The 18,877-nt window shown below is 38.0% G+C and overlaps 1 protein-coding gene across 1 annotated transcript; it reads left to right on the top strand.

Moving 5' to 3' along the window:
• Nucleotides 1–1,660: 1,660 nt before the first annotated feature.
• On the top strand, nucleotides 1,661–18,382 carry UFM1 (ubiquitin fold modifier 1). Its single transcript, XM_066381079.1, has 6 exons — nucleotides 1,661–1,769; nucleotides 1,846–1,902; nucleotides 6,873–6,930; nucleotides 10,331–10,370; nucleotides 11,913–11,945; nucleotides 14,105–18,382. Coding segments are annotated over exons 1-6 (258 nt in total). The 5' UTR covers nucleotides 1,661–1,767; the 3' UTR covers nucleotides 14,173–18,382.
• The last annotated feature ends 495 nt before the right edge of the window (nucleotides 18,383–18,877 follow it).

An 18,877-nucleotide genomic window follows, 5' to 3' on the forward strand; every position in this document is an offset into this window, starting at 1 on the left:
CAGCTAGATTTCACGTGCCAAATTCAGTGATCTGTCTTTCTCACCAACTTGATAACTCTCTCATCTGCGGAAATATAATAGATACCAGTTGTTGGGCAGATAAAATGTATTATGCTCACTTTGTTAAAGATAACACGAGGAAGCCGTCGCCCAGGTGATATTAATGTGTGTTGGGGTGGGCTAAAGGCAGGCGGAATCCTTGTAGCCTGGGGCTTGGTTTTGGGATTAAGCCTTTCCTACCCTTTTTGATGTGGGGTGGTGCAATCCAATCATGCCTCAGAAGGTGACTTTGGGTTGGAGACTTCCCTACTTTGTATATTGGATTAAAGGTTGTGAAGCTACACTATAAAATGGGGGCAAAACGGGACTTGGCTCTTGGTTCCTGAGATTAGCATGAGAGAGCGGAGAGAGTAGAGCCAGCAGCAGGAGGAGGCCACGTGGAGGAGGCCAGGAAAAGCAGCCAAGATGGTGGAGTGCTGAGTGAGATGCCAGTTTGTGTAGAGTTTGTATCTGGGAGAAGGAAGGAGATGGGGAACTGAGGAGAATAAGTCTGGTGAGCTAGAAACCTTTGATTCTAGGAAACTCGGATAAATCAGTAGCTTTGTGAGCACTGAATGTGATTGGGTTTTGGAGCCCAGTGTGTATTTTTACTTGCCCGCCGGGTGCAAACTAGGATTAAAGACTATGGCCCACCAGCTTTTGGCTCCACTGTTTCTTTACCGACTGTTCCAATGCGAACCTGCATGGGCTGGGCCGCTCTGATGGTGGCCCTGGCCCTGCCTACTGGCTTTACACCAGTATTGCAGAGTAAAGTGTGAAGGGAAGAATATACGAAATCTAAATTACATCAAGGTTTGGGGTGCTGGAAAGACAACATAATAATACCAACAGTTTTCAACATTTCACCTCATGACACATGTAAACTAATTACTAAAATCCTGCGGCACAACAAAAACTTATTTTTTTATAATCTGACCAAAAAAAAGGTATAATTTTGATTCCTTGGCACCTGACAGCTACTGGCTGCTGTCATATTTTGACAATTTTAGGGAAAGAAGGTCATTGACAAAAAGTCACGTGTTTTAAGTTTTACATAGTCTTCCAGTGTGGCTGCCCCAGGACACGGGTTGTTTATTTATTTATTTATTTATTTATTTATTTATTTATTTATTTATTTTTATCACATATATAAATATAAACAGAGGCAGGGAGAGACAAAGAGACAAGAACCTCGAGCACAGGTTTTTTTCTTCCTGGGCACAGATTTTTAATCGCGGCTAACAGTAAAGCAGGGTGACATTCCACGTTCTGGAGCTTTTCCCGCCCACATTGTTTTAGCAACTCGTGAGAGTGTCCCCGCCCTCCTGGTGTACACAGACTTCCGCCGTAGCCGGCCAGCTGGGACCTAAGGTCCTGATGCCTACGCCCACGTTTGTGATGCCTGACAGAAATATGGCAGCAAATAACTGCATTTAGAAAAATATATTAATCCTTTACAATTCATACGTTCTTGTAATAAATAAAAATGCAAAGTCAGCAGGTATTTCTAACATGAATTTTCCACCGAGGTGAGCACCTGAGGCCGATTTTCAGGCATCGCCGTGGACAGCAGGACGCTGGAGGCCCCAAGTGTGTTAAGGAGACGTGGTCCTGAGCGAGGAGGGACGGTCCCACACGGCGGAAGTGGTCTCCCAGCGGAAGTGGGACTCCTAGCGGAAGCGGTGCTCCTGGGGGGAAGTTGGCTTCTCTGCCTAGGCCGGCTTCGCCATGTAAGTGTTTTCTTGCAGCCGCTCGGGTCCTCGATCCCGCTGCTTGACTTTGACTCTGTTCCGGTCTCTTTCCCAGGTCCAAGGTTTCCTTTAAGATCACGCTGACCTCCGACCCGCGGCTGCCGTACAAAGTGTGAGTAGTGGCGAGCAGCCTGGGCCGGCTGGAGCCCGGCGCCCTGTGCGACCCGAGCCCCTGGCCGCGTCCTCTCGCTCCCTGGGGCGCCTCCCCGTCCCGAGCGGGCCTGAGAGCGGGTGGCGGTGGCAGGACTGCGGACTCGGCTCTGGTAGAGACTGAGATCCTCCAACAGCCCTGTCTTACGGAGATCAGAAAGACCTGTTCCCCCCTGGACCAGCTGCTAGAGGAGGGAAGAGAGGGCATCCCCGTCCAGGTTCTGAAATTCCTCGGACGTTCATTGCTGTCAGGCTCTGGCTCTTGTGTGTGAGGGACTCACCACCACTCGGCATCACCAAGTCCTAACTATGTTGGGATTAGAAAGGAGTTGTTAGTGGGAATAAGGCAGTTTAGTCTTGTGGGCCTTTTCTTAACGCTGTTAACAGCGTCGATCTCACCTGGACCTCCGTGTAGGTGAACATTATCGTGGTCACAGCAGCAGGAAGTCATGTGAAATGTCGCAAAGAACAAGTTTCCAGTAAGATTTTATGCATAATAAAAGTTTATTAATTATTAGTATCGTGGGCTTCCTAATTGAACCATAACAGCTGTGTTAGTCAACTCTAGTACCCTCCTCCCCACCCAGTATACTTCACTCCAAGCACTTGGCGAAAGCCAACTCTGAACTCAGCCACTGAGTTCTCTTTACATGCCTGAATGCTCCTGGAGAAAATTATAAAACTAGGCTGATGGGTTTTGTGTAAAATTCGTGACCATTCTCAGTAGTAGCCAACAGTGTGCTACATTTCCCAAATTTGCTTATTTTCCTCTTCATTCTCTGAAATTATTTTTTAAATATATACATATATCTTCACGCTTCCTACAGTTCCTTTCCCCGTTTATTTCAAGCCATCCGAAGAAAACTCTAATTTTTATCACATTTACAAAGCTTTGTAAATAAACCTATAGCTACTGCTCACAAAAATTAGGGGATCAGGGAACATGCAGGTACCCCAGTACTTTCAGCCTTTTGTATAGAGCATTTTCACCAATGAAATAAAAGTTGGTTTTGCATCTCATTTGCATAATCAAACAACTTTCTTTGACTTGTCATTTGCTTTTCTAGTGTTCTTGTTTAATAAAAAATCAAATGCATTTTTTCTTTATGACTTCGTATTTATTTTGAAATATCCCCTTATTTTTGTGAGCAGTATATAAATGTATCATTTATGTCCACAATCCTGGTGGGATGGAAAACATGATTTTACTAGTATGACAAAACAATTGTACCACTTGGTCTCTGATCTTAACCTGTTTCCGTGATCTCAAGATTAAAGCAGAAAGCAGATCATGCTTTCTTCATCATCTTAGATGTTTCACTTTACAGTGGATTATTCTCATTAATGTATAAAATATGCTTTAGGAAAAAAGAAAGGGACTGAGAAGGATAGAGAGAAAGAGGACAGTAGGACAGCATCATTATCTATCAGAGTAGCTGGAACATTGTACCAGTTCAATTAATATTGGTGACTGGATGGATTTAAGAGGCATATCTGTTTATTTAGTGTAGTTTGTGTGTGTGTGTGTGTGTATATGTGTAATCTATATATGGATATGTGTGTGTATAAAATATGCATAACGTGTGTCCATATATGTAAAGGTAGTTATGCTGTGTCCTATTCAAAGTAAATATAACTATAGTAACTAATAACTTGGGTGCTAGTAAAAGCAACTCATAAGATTTATAGAAAAACATGCTTTAATTTTTTAACGTCACTATTTGCTTTCAAGCAGGTAAACATACTTTGAAAGAGAAACATCCATGGCATTTTTTTTTTGAGACAATGCGAGAGTCAGAGGGCTAGATAGGGACAGACAGGAATGGAGAGAGATGAGAAGCATCAATCATCAGTTTTTCATTGTGGCACTTTAGTTGTTCATTGATTGCTTTCTCATATGTGCCTTGACCAGGGGATACAGCAGACTGAGTAACCCCTTGCTCAAGCCAGCGACCTGGGTCCAAGCTGGTGAGCCTTGCTCAAACCAGATGAGCCCGCACTCAAACTGGCGACCTTGGGGTCTCGAACCTGGGTCTTCCGCATCGCAGTCCAACGCTCTATCCACTGTGCCACCGCCTGGTCAGGCCCATGACATTTCTAACATTACTAATGGTTGAATTCTAAGAAGGACGTTTTGATTCTAAATTCTGGACAATGTCATAATTTTCAGTTTTGTTTTTGTTTGTGGATAGAGTCACTGTTGGTATTGTTACTAGGTTATAGAAATGTTGAAATCGTTCCCTTTTCTGTAAAGAATAAATTAAAAACTTTAGCTCTTCCAATTTGATTCCAGTCTTCCAGTCTTACTTCCCATCTCTTCTCCCCCCTTTTTACTACGACCACCATTTAACAAAACTTCAGCCACCCTATTTCCGAATTGAAAGGCAAGTCTTTTAAATCCTTCCTACTTTTACACGCTCTTTTATCAGCAAAAAATGAAGTTCACTTCTTGACAAACAGTACCATTTAATCAAAATTTTACCTCTGAAGATTTCTGTAATTGTCCAGGGAGTTCATTTTGTCATTCTTTAGTTTTCTGTAGAAACTATTCTTACTCTATAACAGCACTTGTCAAGTTGTATCATAGCTCAATTTATATGAAATAGACATTAAAAAAGTTTTTCCAGTAATTGATTTTAAAAGTTCACATTAATATACAGGATAGTTCCTATCCCCCCCCCTAAAAAACATCAGTATAATGTGTAAGTGCCATTTTACAAAATGAAGAGACTAGCAAACAACAAATTCAAATCTAGATAAAGTCTACAGCGTTCCAATAGTTCCCAGTCCCTCTTTAATTTTTTTTTTAAGTCAGAGGAGGGGAGATAGTAAGACAGACTCCTGCATGCACCCCTTCCGAGATCCACCCATCTGGGTTTGATGCTGGAGTACCAAGCTATTTTTATCACCTGAGGCTGATGCACTTGGACCTACCAAGCCATCCTCCGCACGGAGGGCCACGCTCAAACCAGTCGAGCCCCTGGGCCTCTGGCTGTGGGAGGAAAAGAGGAAGAGAATGGGGAGAGGGAGGAAGGGAGAAGCAAAGAGTCGCTGCTTCTGTGTATGCTGACTACAGATAGAACCTGGGACATCCATACACCAGGTGATGCTCAATCCACTGAGCGACCAGCTAGGGCCAATTTTCTGCCACATAGAATGTACATTAAAATTTTTTCCACTTTGTTGTATCAGATTGTCATTGGATAATCTTACAATTTAAAATACAAGTAGCCCTGGCCGGTTGGCTCAGCGGTAGATCGTTGGCCTGGTGTGCGGGGGACCCGGGTTCGATTCCCGGCCAGGGCACATAGGAGAAGCGCCCATTTGCTTGTCCACCCCACCCCCCCCTCCTTCCTCTCTGTCTCTCTCTTCCCCTCCCGCAGCCAAGGCTCCATTGGAGCAAAGATGGCCCGGGCGCTGGGGATGGCTCCTTGGCCTCTGCCCCAGGCGCTAGAGGCTCTGGTCGTGGCAGAGCGACGCCCCGGAGGGGCAGAGCATCGCCCCCTGGTGGGCAGAGCGTCGCCCCTGGTGGGCGTACCGGGTGGATCCCGGTCGGGCGCATGCGGGAGTCTGTCTGACTGTCTCTCCCCGTTTCCAACTTCAGAAGAAAGAAAAAAAAAAAGTATATATACAAGAAGAAGCTTGTTTTAATGAACATCAATATGACATTTAGTTATGTGTTACAAAGACATTTCCAGTCTCCATTTCAAAAGTGAATTGAAACTTAAGATTTTTCGAAGTTGTCCTGTTAAGGAAGAATCTCAGTATCTAAACAATAAATATAATGCAAAAATAGTTGCAGTGCTGTTCCTTTGTAAACTCACATTGCCAACTTACTAAATAATTTTTAAACAAACGACCATTTAGAATTTTTATTTTTTTTCCACTTGACCCCCTCCCCCAAAGTAAAGAAAGGTAAAAACAATAATAACTATTTTCAGATGTGTTTTGGAGGATGGGATTGGGGCAGCCAAGTAATCTTTTTACACTTACTGGAGATTATTATGATGAACTGTGTCAGATACAATTTTTGTGTTCAGTGATCTGTACAATAAGAAATGGGATATATATGTGAAAATGTTACATAATTGTTGGTATTAAAACATTATAAAATAACATGGGGAAAAAATAGAGAAGTTTTATAGAGAAGTGTTAGCTTTAAGTCTTTTTCCTGCTGTGAAAAAGAATCTGTTATGTCTATAATGATAGTGATTCATCTTGCCTTAGGAATATTATATTTTTTATTTTACTTTATTTTACCTCCTGTGACTTTAAGTAATCCTTAGGATATAATCCTAAGGGTTCTTTTTAGTTTTTAAATTGAAAAATTTATAGATTGAATGTTTATCAGCAACCTCTAATACACCTGACATTACAAGTCGGTAACAAAATCAAGCATCACTTTCCAAACTGTTATTTCGGGTTATAGTAAGCACTTATCTAATGATGATATAAAAGTTTTGTGAGAAATGACTTCACATTCTGCCGTAGTAAACTCACTCATTTTTATCAACTTGGTCTATACTCTTTTAGATTTATTAAAAGGTTCACACAAGGGTTCGTGATTTCTGTTCTGGTGATGCTTCCCAGGTAGCCTTCTCTTACAGTGAAAGTGACGTTCCTGCATTGAGTAAAATGTATGTGGATTGGAGACTAAGAGGAGACTCAACTCCATCTCTGGAAGTGAGCAGCATTCCATATTCTAGACCTCTTTGTATCAAAGTATTAAAAATGTCTAAGTCGGTACCAGTATGGGTTGTTAATTTTCCAGTTTTTTTAATTTTAGAGTTAATGAATGTAGTGTGCAGTCAAAATACATAGTCTTCAAAGTCAGAAGACAGATTTGTCTAGCTCTGCTGTAATAGCCAATACAAAGAAAAAGAGTTTTAAAAAAAAATCAGCTTTTTAAAAAATTCTTTTTAATTCTTGCAGACTCAGTGTGCCTGAAAGTACTCCTTTCACAGCAGTCTTAAAGTTTGCAGCAGAAGAAGTAAGTATAGAAATTGGAACAACCTCTGTAGAGTATAATTTGGCAGTGTATCTAAAAAATCTATAAATTTTGCACGCACTTTTGACCCACCACTTCCATGTGCATTTATTACTAGGTTAATTCTATCAAAATGTTAAGCTTTACTTACAGATATATGTACAATGGAGTTCAAGACTTACAGATAAAAGAAGAATGAGTTCAACAAATTGACACATCTACTTAATACAACCACTGAAAATTAAGAGGAAAATTGTTATTGAAATGGAAATGGTTTGATGATATGTAAATTTTTTAAATAGCATATCACTGTAGTTTGTATACTCATATTTTTACTACTTTTGATTCTAAAATTATAATTTTATAAGTATCACATTTTCTAAATTTTGTATGAGTATGTGAACAGTCAGAATTTGTTTTTAAAAGTGTCTAGATTTTTAAAAATATTTTGATGTTATGTATTTAAGAAATAAAAACTTCCCATCCAGAATTATCTTTAGAAGCTTCTCTAAAGCAACTCTTTGGATATGAGACTTGGAAGAGTAGCTTGGGTAGAAATGACACCCACTGTGACATAGAGACTTAGGGTTCCTATTTTAAATGTGTCATTAACTATCTATGCGACAGGCAAGCTTCTCAATTTCTCTCTTCCTCAAATTTCTTAATCTGTAAAATGGGAGTATGTAATTAATGCCTATTTTTTTCTGTCTGATTAAATAATTTTGAGTGGAAGTATACTAGCTTTACTAAAATTCTGTGAAGTTAAAAGTTCTGTACTGGTACAGAGTAATTCAAATCTAATGTTTTGGTTCAGAATCTTTAGGAAAGTTTGTAGTCATGGAAAAATAATCTTAGTTAAATAAGAAACCAGCTTGACCCATAATTCTTTATTTAAGTGATTAATGGAAAACAATCACTCACAGCTCCTTGTGAACTATGTTCAGGTACCACTGACATCATAATCATTCAGCATTCAACTGAAAAGCAGTAATACATGTTTTATAGTCAGTTTTGATCCATTCTTCATACAGAAGAGAAAGTAAAAAGAGATGGAAACAAATCTGAATATAGCATCATCATTACTTTTTATTACACAAATCGTGCAGAAAATATTCCTCGTCTGGGACAAAGCAGATTTCACAGATTCTAGTATAAGAAGTAAATCTGTATTTATAGATAATGATTTATTTATAATAACTGATATTTATTTTTCTACTTTATAATTGTTTTATGTGTTTTTTTATAAGGTAAATGCATTGATGCCATCTTTGTCTATTAGTATGAGGATAAGAACATCCTAACAGACTTGTAATAGAAAATAAACTAACAAACTTCACATGTATTGATTAAATTTTTAATACAGCTTATAATTGTTATGGGTTACGGTTGTTACACATTTACAAAGATTAAGGCTTTCGGGCAACAGTGAGAATGCCTTTTATAAGATGACACTGTAGAATCTTTCAGTGGGAACAAGAGTTCACTTAACCAACCCAAGAGTCTGGGTTTAAATCCCTAGTAAAGTTCTCTTAATAAAAAAAGATAAAATCCTCCAATACATGAATGAGTCATGAGTTGTCAGAACCTGAGAAGAGCCTCTTAACATTATAAATTATAAGATTTATAGACTGAGGAAGAAAATAAATAAAAACTGAGGAACATAAAATACGCTTTGAGTCCAAGAGAAAACTTGTCAGTAATTAGGGACAAAAGTAGTAGTACTTAGTGTATTTTACTTTCTGGTGATGCTTTCCCCGAATTTCAGCTTAACTGTTGCTTCTACATTCTGGAAAAGTGAAAAGGGGTGTCAGTAGTTGCTTTTGATTTTTAATGTTCATAAAATACGTTGCCAGTATTTTAGGAATTAATAAAATATGACTAAGAAAATACCTAATGTATCTTAAAATGGACATAATGTGAGAATTTTTAAGACACAGTAGGATCTAGAAACTTTGTAATATTCAAGTTTTGTAAATCTGAGATGTCCTATAATTAATTTGGATATTTGACTCAAACTTTATTAAGTAATTCTACCTTAAATAATTTTTGAAGTTATTTTAAATTAGGTTTATTTAAAGTTCTTAAATCTTTAAAAGGACATTTACAATTTATGTACCATATGGACAGTAAAATTATATGTAAGCATATAACCCTGTAACACATAACTGTTCTTACATGTAATTTAGCTTTTATTTAAAAAGGGCATTCTTCAATTTATAAATTAAAATAAGCTTTCAGATGTTGTCCTCAGTGGTGCATGTGTGACCATTATAAAGACTGAGAGCAGCATTTCCCAGAGTATATTTCCTAGAGTGCTAGAACCACCAAAGAAAAAGAAGACAATTCTAAGAAAAACTAGAATCAGTGGCCAAAACGAATGGGAAATTTTTCATTCACTGTTTCCTTCTTGGAGTTAAATATAAGTTGTATTAGCAGCGTATTTTTAAAAATTCAAAAAGAATATCAGTATAACTTAGTGTTTTTCCAACTTATTTGGTTACAAAACTCAGCTATAATATCTATACAACTTGTCCATAGTGTAGAAGTACATAATAAACATTTGTTGGATAACTTAATTAATGAACTTTGAAGACATGAATATACTTGGACAACGCTGATCTGTGGAGCATTGAGAAGAATTCTACCTGTTAGCTACCAAGTTTTATACCGTATTTCATTGATGTAGAAAGCACACCCTTTTACATCTCTGAAGGTGGATCAGTGGAGTCTTATTTTCATTGTTAGCCATGTGGCAATGAGATAATTGTCTAGCTGACATCACTGCACATACTTGAACTTAGTAATTATTTTCTGGTGACATAATTAAGAGTATTGCCATCCCATGGGATTTATTTCAGCAGTACATTAAAGGAGAATTTGAGGAAGGACTATGACTATGAGGCTTGGGTAGCCTCCCAGTAAATACAAGAGAGCATTTATTTGAACCTACTTTTCTATAAAGAAATTGTAGGAATAGTCTAAGCAATTGGTTTGTTTTTATTTTAGTTTATTTGATAAAGTTAATGCAATGAAAGCAGCATGTCTTAAGTCTGAAAGAGTAAACATTGGGTCATAGATAGATTGTGGGGCTTTTTTTTTTTTTTTTTTTTTTTTTTTTAGTTTTTGCCAGATTATTACTGAAATTATTTTTGGTAGTGAGTATAAATAAGGTGTGTTTTTATAATCCATGATGTCCTAGATATAGTGAAATGTAGTATTTGGAGAACAATATATTTTTTAAATCAAGTTACACTAGCACTTTTTTTAATGAATACTTATCCTAAAAGCTAAGTCACTAAGTCACATTTTAGCGTTATATGTATACCATTAACGCTAAGTTAACCATCTTTTATAGACTATGTATGTGTATGTATAAAATTTATTTTCTTTTTCTCCCCTTTAGTTTAAAGTTCCTGCAGCTACAAGTGCAATTATTACCAATGGTAAGAATTTATTTTAAAGCTATTTATTACCTCAGAACTATAGAAATTATTTTTAAAAAGTCAAATCATTTAAAATTTACTTAAATGCAAAAAGCTCAAAATTTATGTCAACATTAATGATACACATAATTGTAAATACTGAGTCAAGATTTTTGTCCATATTTAGCTCTTTTCAGATTTTTTATGCTTTTGGTATATATAGCATAGCATTTTGTATATTTTATTTTATTTTATTTTTGTATTTTTCTGAAGCTGTAGATGGGGATAGACAGTCAGACAGACTCACAGACTTCTGCATACGCCCGACCAGGATCCACCCGGCACGCCCACCAGGGGGCGATGCTCTGCCCCTCTGGGCCATCGCTCTGTTGCAACCAGAGCCACTCTAGCACCTGGGGCAGAGGCCAAGGAGCCATACCCAGCGCCCGGGCCATCTTTGCTCCAATGGAGCCTCGCTGCGGGAGGGGAAGAGAGAGACAGAGAGGAAGGAGAGGGGGAGGGGTGGAAAAGCAGATGGGCGCTTCTCCTGTGTGCCCTGGCCGGGAATCGAACCCTGGACTTCTGCACGCCAGGCCAACACTCTACCACTGAGCCAACCGGTCAGGGCCGCATTTTGTAATTTTATAACCTATCACTTCTTGCCAGATTATTACTGAAAATAACTTTTATTTATCAAAGTGTCTTTTTAAATGTTCTATTGATAAATGCTTTTAGAATTTAAAAAGTTAAGCAGGAATGTACCTTGTAGGTACTTTGCTGATGAAACCTATTTCTTATATGTTTGCAGAAATTAAGACTTTATCTAATTAGATATATAATTTAAATTCTGATTATATTAAACTCCTAATTATTAAGTTTGATTAAACTAGCTCTATGAGAAAACACAAGGAGTAAAAGATGGTCGTGAGGGCTTAACTGTTTTTCAAGAACAAAGTAATATTTATTGCTAGTACGTGGGTTCCTGTGCAGGTAGGATAGGCTAGGCAGATGGGTTTCACGGGCAGGAGCATGATTCAGTTTAGATACAAAATTTCTCATTCTAAACATTTTGCATGCTGTCACATTGAGGTGTTTCTCTATTTAGAAGAAAGCTAACCTACTTTCCAGAAAGTTTCAGTTTCATAGGTGCTTTGTAAACTTTTCTCAAGTGCCAGTGGAACCTGAGGTAGATGACTTTGTGGGTTCTCCTGGCCTTAAAATTTTATGTCTCGGAGCAATATGTAAGTGATTAATGACATATGTAAGGTGTATATTTTGATTGTATATATAGCATAATAGAATTTTTAAATTATCTTTAAGAGACCATATCAGAAGTATGGCATTGACAGATCGTCTTGTCTAAATCAGCAATATGAGTGAATACAGAATAGTAATAGATTTCAGCAGGTAATTTACCTGAAAGATTGTCATTCTTGTTCTTGGATTTAAATTGTTTGGCTTGTGCCTCTATACACAGCAGCACTATTTTGACCAGCCCCTTGTTACTATTGAACCATTTTAGCTTTAAAAATAATTTAGATTGTTTTATAATTTATTTTCTAGATGGCATAGGAATAAATCCTGCACAGTCTGCTGGTGAGTATCTGTCTGAAACTCATGGAGCTGTGGGTAGTGCTACGTATGTCAGTTGTACTAAATAATTGTTTCTAATTGTGCTAGATAGGATTTTAAGAGAAGAAGAACTATTTTTTATGGATTATACACCAGTCTTTACCTAAGTGTCTGAATAATAGTTTTTTCATTATACATATTAGTTATGTATGCTTTTTACTACACAAAGAGAAAATATGACTAATAAGTATTAAAAGTATTAACACATAACAAAAAGTGAAGGTAAGACTGTACTCTTACTGGAACAGTGATTTTGTGATACCTCTTAAGGTAGTTATGAGATAGTCCATGTGCAATGCTTAAAAGTTTGCGTTATCCGGCCCTGGCCGGTTGGCTCAGTGGTAGAACGTTGGCCTGGTGTGCAGAGTCCCAGGTTCGATTCCTGGCCAGGGCACACAGGAGAAGCACCCATCTGCTTCTCCACCCCTCCCCCTCTCCTTCCTCTCTGTCTCTTTCTTCCCTTCCTGCAGCCAAGTCTCCATTGGAGCAAAGTTGGCCTGGGCACTGAGGATGGCTCTGTGGCCTCTGCCTCAGGCGCTAGAATGGCTCTGGTTGCAACAGAGCGATGCTCCAGATGGGCAGAGCATTGCCCTCTGGTGGGCATGCCGGGTGGATCCCAGTCGGGCGCATGCGGGAGTCTGTCTGACTGCCTCCCCGTTTCCAACTTCAGAAAAATACACACACACACACACACACACACATACAAAAAAAAGTTTGCGTTATCCATAGAGCATTCCATGAGTGTGAGCTAGTATTTTTCTTTTGACAGAGACACAGAGTCAGAGAGAGGGACAGTTAGGGACAGACGGACAGTAAAGGAGAGAAATGGGAAGCATCAGTTCTTTGTTGCAGCTCCTTAGTTATTCAGTGATTGCTTTCTCATATGTGCCTTGAATGGGGGGCTACAGCAGAGAAAGTGACCCCTTGTTCAAGCCAGCAACCTTGGGCTTCAAGCCAGCAATCTTTGGGCTCAAGCCAGTGACCCCTCACTCAAGCTGGTGAGCCCATGCTCAAGCCAGTGACCCCTCACTCAAGCTGGTGAGCCTATGCTCAAGCCAAGCCAGATCAGCTTGTGCTCAAGCTGATGACCTCAGGTTTTCGAACCTGGGTCCTCTATGTCTCAGCTCTATCCACTGCGCCACCACCTAGCCAGGCCTGCCTAGTATTACTTTAAAGAAGTACAGTCTTTTAAAGTTCAAAATGGTGAGTCCACCCTCAGAACTTCAAACTTAACATTATACAGTGCTATATATTGATATTCTAACAAGAATGCAAGTGACAGTAATGTTAAAATTTTTAACAGGTAGTTTTATATTTTTTTAACTGTACTTTTTTTTATTTACATAATCTAATCTTGAAATTAAGCATGCTTTAATATAATGTTGCCTCAACCTAGAGTATTTATGATTAAATTATATTCTAAATTACTTCTGTCTTCATAGATCTTGGGGTTGAAATTCAGTCATAGAAAATGAAGAGGAATTTAAAATTGTAAATTTGTTAAACTTAGTTGTTTTAGGTATATAGTTTTATTAAATTAAAACGGTTTTTCATTGAAAATCATGAGGCATTTTATACTAAAAGTGCCTTTATACTTAGGATTAAACGCTTTGTTCCTTACTCTAGAAATGTTTAGTTTACATTAATTTAAATTACTGCTTATTGTAACAGGTTACCTGTTGCATTCCCTTAAAAGTGAAAGGTGCACATAATCATGGGACACGAATTAAATCTCATCAGTTAATTGCATCAAAATAGGTCAGGTTTTCTGAACTTTGTCACTGTGGTAATTTAGATTCATTACTTTTCTGTTCTTAGGTATTTTATTGTGTGTTAAAGCAAGTATTGATGGTTAAATTGATTTATATTGTGATTTTCTGGGTGTGTTGGTATTTTTGTGGCTAGTGTTCTTATTCAAACTGTTCAGACACATGGCTGGGTTATGAAGATGTGAGTGTAATAGGAGCAAGACTTAGAAAGCGTGGCACTGGGCTCTGACGAGGTCTGGGCTTCTGCACCTGTTCACTTTGTTTTTACAGTACTTTGTTGTATATAGTAATTGTTGGCTATTAAGATAACATACTTTTTAAATACCTAACTTTATGTTTTGTTTGTTTGTATAGGAAATGTTTTTTTAAAGCATGGTTCAGAATTGCGAATTATTCCCAGAGATCGTGTTGGAAGTTCTTAACATCCTCTGCTTGGAAGATAGGATTACCTTTCAAAGTAAATATTTGTGTTGTAAAACTGAAACGAGGCATTTAAAATACTATGAAAACACTAGTAGTTGATGAGGTAATGAAGGGTGACTGCCTGTCTCCTCCCCTCTTGTCCTTCCACTCTTCGTGTGCAGAGGGAAAGCTGGGCATTGAGGCCCATCTTTCAGAAGACGCTGGTCTCGCACCGCTACCTCACAGCGCGCACAGCCAGCTCATTTGGGGTGAATGGGGTTTCCAGCTGTATTGTATTGTGGAGGGTGCTTCTGATAGTTCTTTCTGAGAACAGTTGGAAGATTAATTTTATTCAATCTTTCTATTTAAAGTTAAAATTTTAAAATGATTATGGATCATACATGGCCGGTTGCTTGACAAGATTTGACTTGCAGACTCAAAAATAGTTTAATTCTTAATTATATACCATTTACTGTAAAGAATATAGCATATCAATGAATACTTAATTGTTTTAACATTTTATCACTGAGGTATTTTTTAAGTTTCAAGTGTCATGTGTTCATATAAAATTTAATATCAGAGAGCCAAAAATTGAATTTTTTTTATCTAGCCCTTATGTATAAAATTGATACCACACACCGAAGAGTTTTAAGTATGATCTTGCAGAATCCAATACTTGTAATGGTAAGAATTGAAAATAAAGTAGAAGCATCCTTTGCTGAGTTATACATTCCTTCATCAGTCCTTAATACAGAGTTTAAAATAGGAATTCTCAAGAAACATTGTCTTTCTGAGGATTATATTTCTAAATCACATACAGGAAGAGACTATTATAAGGAAGATCTGAGGTTTGGAACAAAACTTAAGAAAGTGCTAATGAGAAATGCCAATTGATGATACTCACTGAAGGCACAGCATTTAAGGAAGCATTAACAGGAGTCAAGTGAATAAGAAGCCAGGAAAGGGAAGTGGAGGAAGCGCAGGTGACCAGGCTCCTAGTGAGGAGGAGGGAAGCAGACAACGGTGAAGGGGACGGGAGGCTGTAGTGAAGTGTCTCAGAAAGCCAGCTGGGCAGGCAGCAGGCAGCGGCCCTGTCCGGAGAGCTGGGAGGGCTCTCAGCATCGTCAGAGGGGCAGAGACAGTTGGAAAAAGCAGAGTGGAAGCCTTTCCCCAGGCAGATTGCAGAAGTAAGTCCTTTATGAGAATCTGAATGATACGCATAAGGGATGTTTCATTTGTCCTTACAAAGGAAATCAGTATCTATGCAAATCTGTAAAGATGAACTGAATGCTCACAGTGGTTTGGAACCAGCCAACACTCAGTGTGCTGTGTCTGATGGGGAGCTCTCTAGGGCAGGTCTTGTGTCTGTGCTGCTCTTTCTAGACCTGGAAATGCAGTAGGCTTTCAGTAAGTACTTGCTGAATTATTCATGAATAAAATCTCTCTAAGGCTAATTTTTATGTAAGCTTGTTTCAGTATCTTCCATATCATAGGCCTGGGTTCACTGGGAAGAGTGCAAGGAAATGTAACGAAAGCAGCCATTGAAAGGTAACATTGCTAGTTAAGTTTAAGAAATAAACCAGATACTATTTGTATATTTGCTAAATGAGCTGTGGGATTCTGAGCCTTGAAGAAAAGTCTTTGCTGAGGTAGAACAGTATACTTCTGATGTTTGGGAATGTTTTTATTTTTATAAACAAAAATTGATTCCCAAAGACCCCATTAGTCCTAAACAATATTAATTCTCAGTTAACCAGAAACTTAGGAATACACCTATTCTCTGAATTTTTAAATTTAGATTACCCCCATCTCTCTGCCTGTTTTGTTACATAAAAATGTATATGGCCCTGGCCGGTTGGCTCAGCGGTAGAGCGTCGGCCTAGCGTGCGGAGGACCCGGGTTCGATTCCCGGCCAGGGCACACAGGAGAAGCGCCCATTTGCTTCTCCACCCCTCCGCCGCGCTTTCCTCTCTGTCTCTCTCTTCCCCTCCCGCAGCCAAGGCTCCATTGGAGCAAAGATGGCCCGGGCGCTGGGGATGGCTCTGTGGCCTCTGCCCCAGGCGCTAGAGTGGCTCTGGTCGCAACATGGCGACGCCCAGGATGGGCAGAGCATCGCCCCCTGGTGGGCAGAGCGTCGCCCCATGGTGGGCGTGCCGGGTGGATCCCGGTCGGGCGCATGCGGGAGTCTGTCTGACTGTTTCTCCCTGTTTCCAGCTTCAGAAAAAATGGAAAAAAAAAAAAAAAAATGTATATGATGTCCTATACCATAAAGTAATTTGTTTAATATTTAATTTGGTTTTGAAAATTTTATTGTAGTAAGTTCTTAAAACATTTTCTTAAAGAATTAAAAACATTTTGTTATTAAATAAATGTTGATGTGTACGTTCTTTGTGCAGTTTAAATACATTATTGGCACATAATATTTTATGAAAACACATTTTGTTATACCATAAACCAGATTTTCTACTTTTACTTATTTAAACTTTTAATTAGCACACCGTAAACCAGTATATAACAAATGAAGCAAAAACAAAATGGACAGAGGTGATTAATAGCCATAGGTCATAAAAATGAGTATGTATTTCCGAATGCCAGTCCTATTTCAGGAGGGAAGAAATAAAGGTTATAGTGTTATCTAGGTTAGTTGGTTCCAAATTGGGTGATTGTCAGAGTCACTTAGGAAATTAAAAACAGATTTCTGGAAACCAGCCCTTAAGTTCTGATTTATTAAATCTAGAATAGTGTATAAGATTTTACAAAAAGCCATCCTGGTGAGCTGTGCTGTGTAGCTGGGTTTGAGAATTAGGTATTTTTAAATTTATATGGGGGAACAAAATGAAGTCTGAAGAGTCGAAGAAACTAGAATATGCTGTACAGTCTTAGCAAGTGTACGTTTCACCCCTTCGTTCTCTAGTTAAGTCAGAGGTGCTACTTAACAGTCTGTTTTGCTTACTGATAGTAAAGCCTCCTCTTAAAGTGCTTGAAGTTGGATAGTTCTTAAACTTATTTATTTGAAAGAAAAGTCAATAGGAAGAAATTCAGTCCTATTTAAGACTCCTTTCCCCAAATTAAGATGTCAAAAATAACTACCATGTCTTTTATCTAAGTACCTTGAAATATTTATGACTTGGAAACATTAATATACTTTAATGGGGTAATTCTAGGTTAACTGACTGCATGTTAATTTCTTAAATCTATTTATAAAATTGAAAAATATATATGTATATGTGCACACATGTATGTGTTTTATGTGTGTATATGATTTAACTATGTAATTCATATATATATATGAGTTGTATATGTAATTCATCCAAAAGAAATGTATTGAAAGTGTGTATAGTATTCTGATACTTTAACTTATTTTTCACAATAATACCAAATTATTACTCCCATTTTGCAAAGAAAGAAAGAGGTTTAAAGAGGTTGAGATTTGAAATTTGATCCCTTGAATGACTTTGGAACTCTTCAAAGTGAGAGAATTTTTCAGTATCTTTTTTTTATAATACCTGTATTGAATAATAAATTTAAAAATATATAAGAAATGTGTGAGGCTTAAATTCTCATTTTAGAGTACTGAGTATGTGTGTAATAATCATGAATGCTATTCTTAATATAGAGTCAATATGATAAAATTATATAGGACATTAAGTAAAAACCAATCACATAGAGGTAATTGTGATTCTGGCCCTACTCTATAGGGTGGCATGATGGGAATAAGATGATGGCCCCATATGTTTCAGCCCCATCAGACAATTTGATTTTTAAGCATGTATCTTACAGATTGTTCTACAAAAATTAGTCCCCCAGTAACTTGCTTTTTCAACCATACTGCCCATAAGCTCCTGCAATACAGAAATTCTGGAATGAGATAAATAAATCAGGTTTATTTAAACTAGGCTATTTAATTAAGCCATTAATTGAAATAAACATTCTTAGAGTCTCAATCTGCCCAATCTGTTATCCTCCAAATAGCCTAAGCTGGCCGTTTGGAGCTCATTAGATTCTTCCCCTTCTCTTCCCATAGCAAATGAATCATGAAATTCTGTTGATTAATTTTACAAAAATATCTCATAGCCATACCAATGTCTAAAGCCCTCATCTTCTAGTCTGTGCTGTTATCAAGGCCCCTCATCTATTTCCTCTTTCACACTGTTGTGATGAACTTGGAGATATGGTTATATAGTTCAACTTGTTAAAATCCTACTGAATAAAAGTCTATGCACTTTCTGACATGAGGCCCTTCATGTACTGGTCTTTGTTCAGTCATCTGTTATCACTACTCTCTTACACTTTCCTTTTCCAGTTCTTCACACTGCAGCTACTCCGATCTACAAATAGTCCCGATGTGCCATGTTTTCATGCCTTCAGGACGTTACTTTTTCCACTTGTCTGCATAGAGAACCTAGGACTCATTTTTTTTTTAATTGAATTTATTGGGGTGACATTGGTTAATAAAATTACATAGGTCTTAGGTGTACAATTCCATAATACATCAGCTATATATTTTGTGTGTCACCACCTCGTCAAGTCTCCTTCCATCATCATTTATCTCCCCTGTACACTCGTGTACCTCCCCCACACCCCTTTTCCTCTTGTAATGTAATTATTCTATGTCTATGAGGGGTTTTTTGTTTTGTTTTTGCTTAATCCTTTCACCTTTTTCACGCAGTCCCCCAACCTTGATTCTCTCTGACAGCTGCCAGTCTGTTCTCTGGGCTGAGTCTG

This window comes from Saccopteryx leptura, chromosome 4, assembly GCF_036850995.1.
Source record: "Saccopteryx leptura isolate mSacLep1 chromosome 4, mSacLep1_pri_phased_curated, whole genome shotgun sequence".
Taxonomy (NCBI): domain Eukaryota; kingdom Metazoa; phylum Chordata; class Mammalia; order Chiroptera; family Emballonuridae; genus Saccopteryx; species Saccopteryx leptura.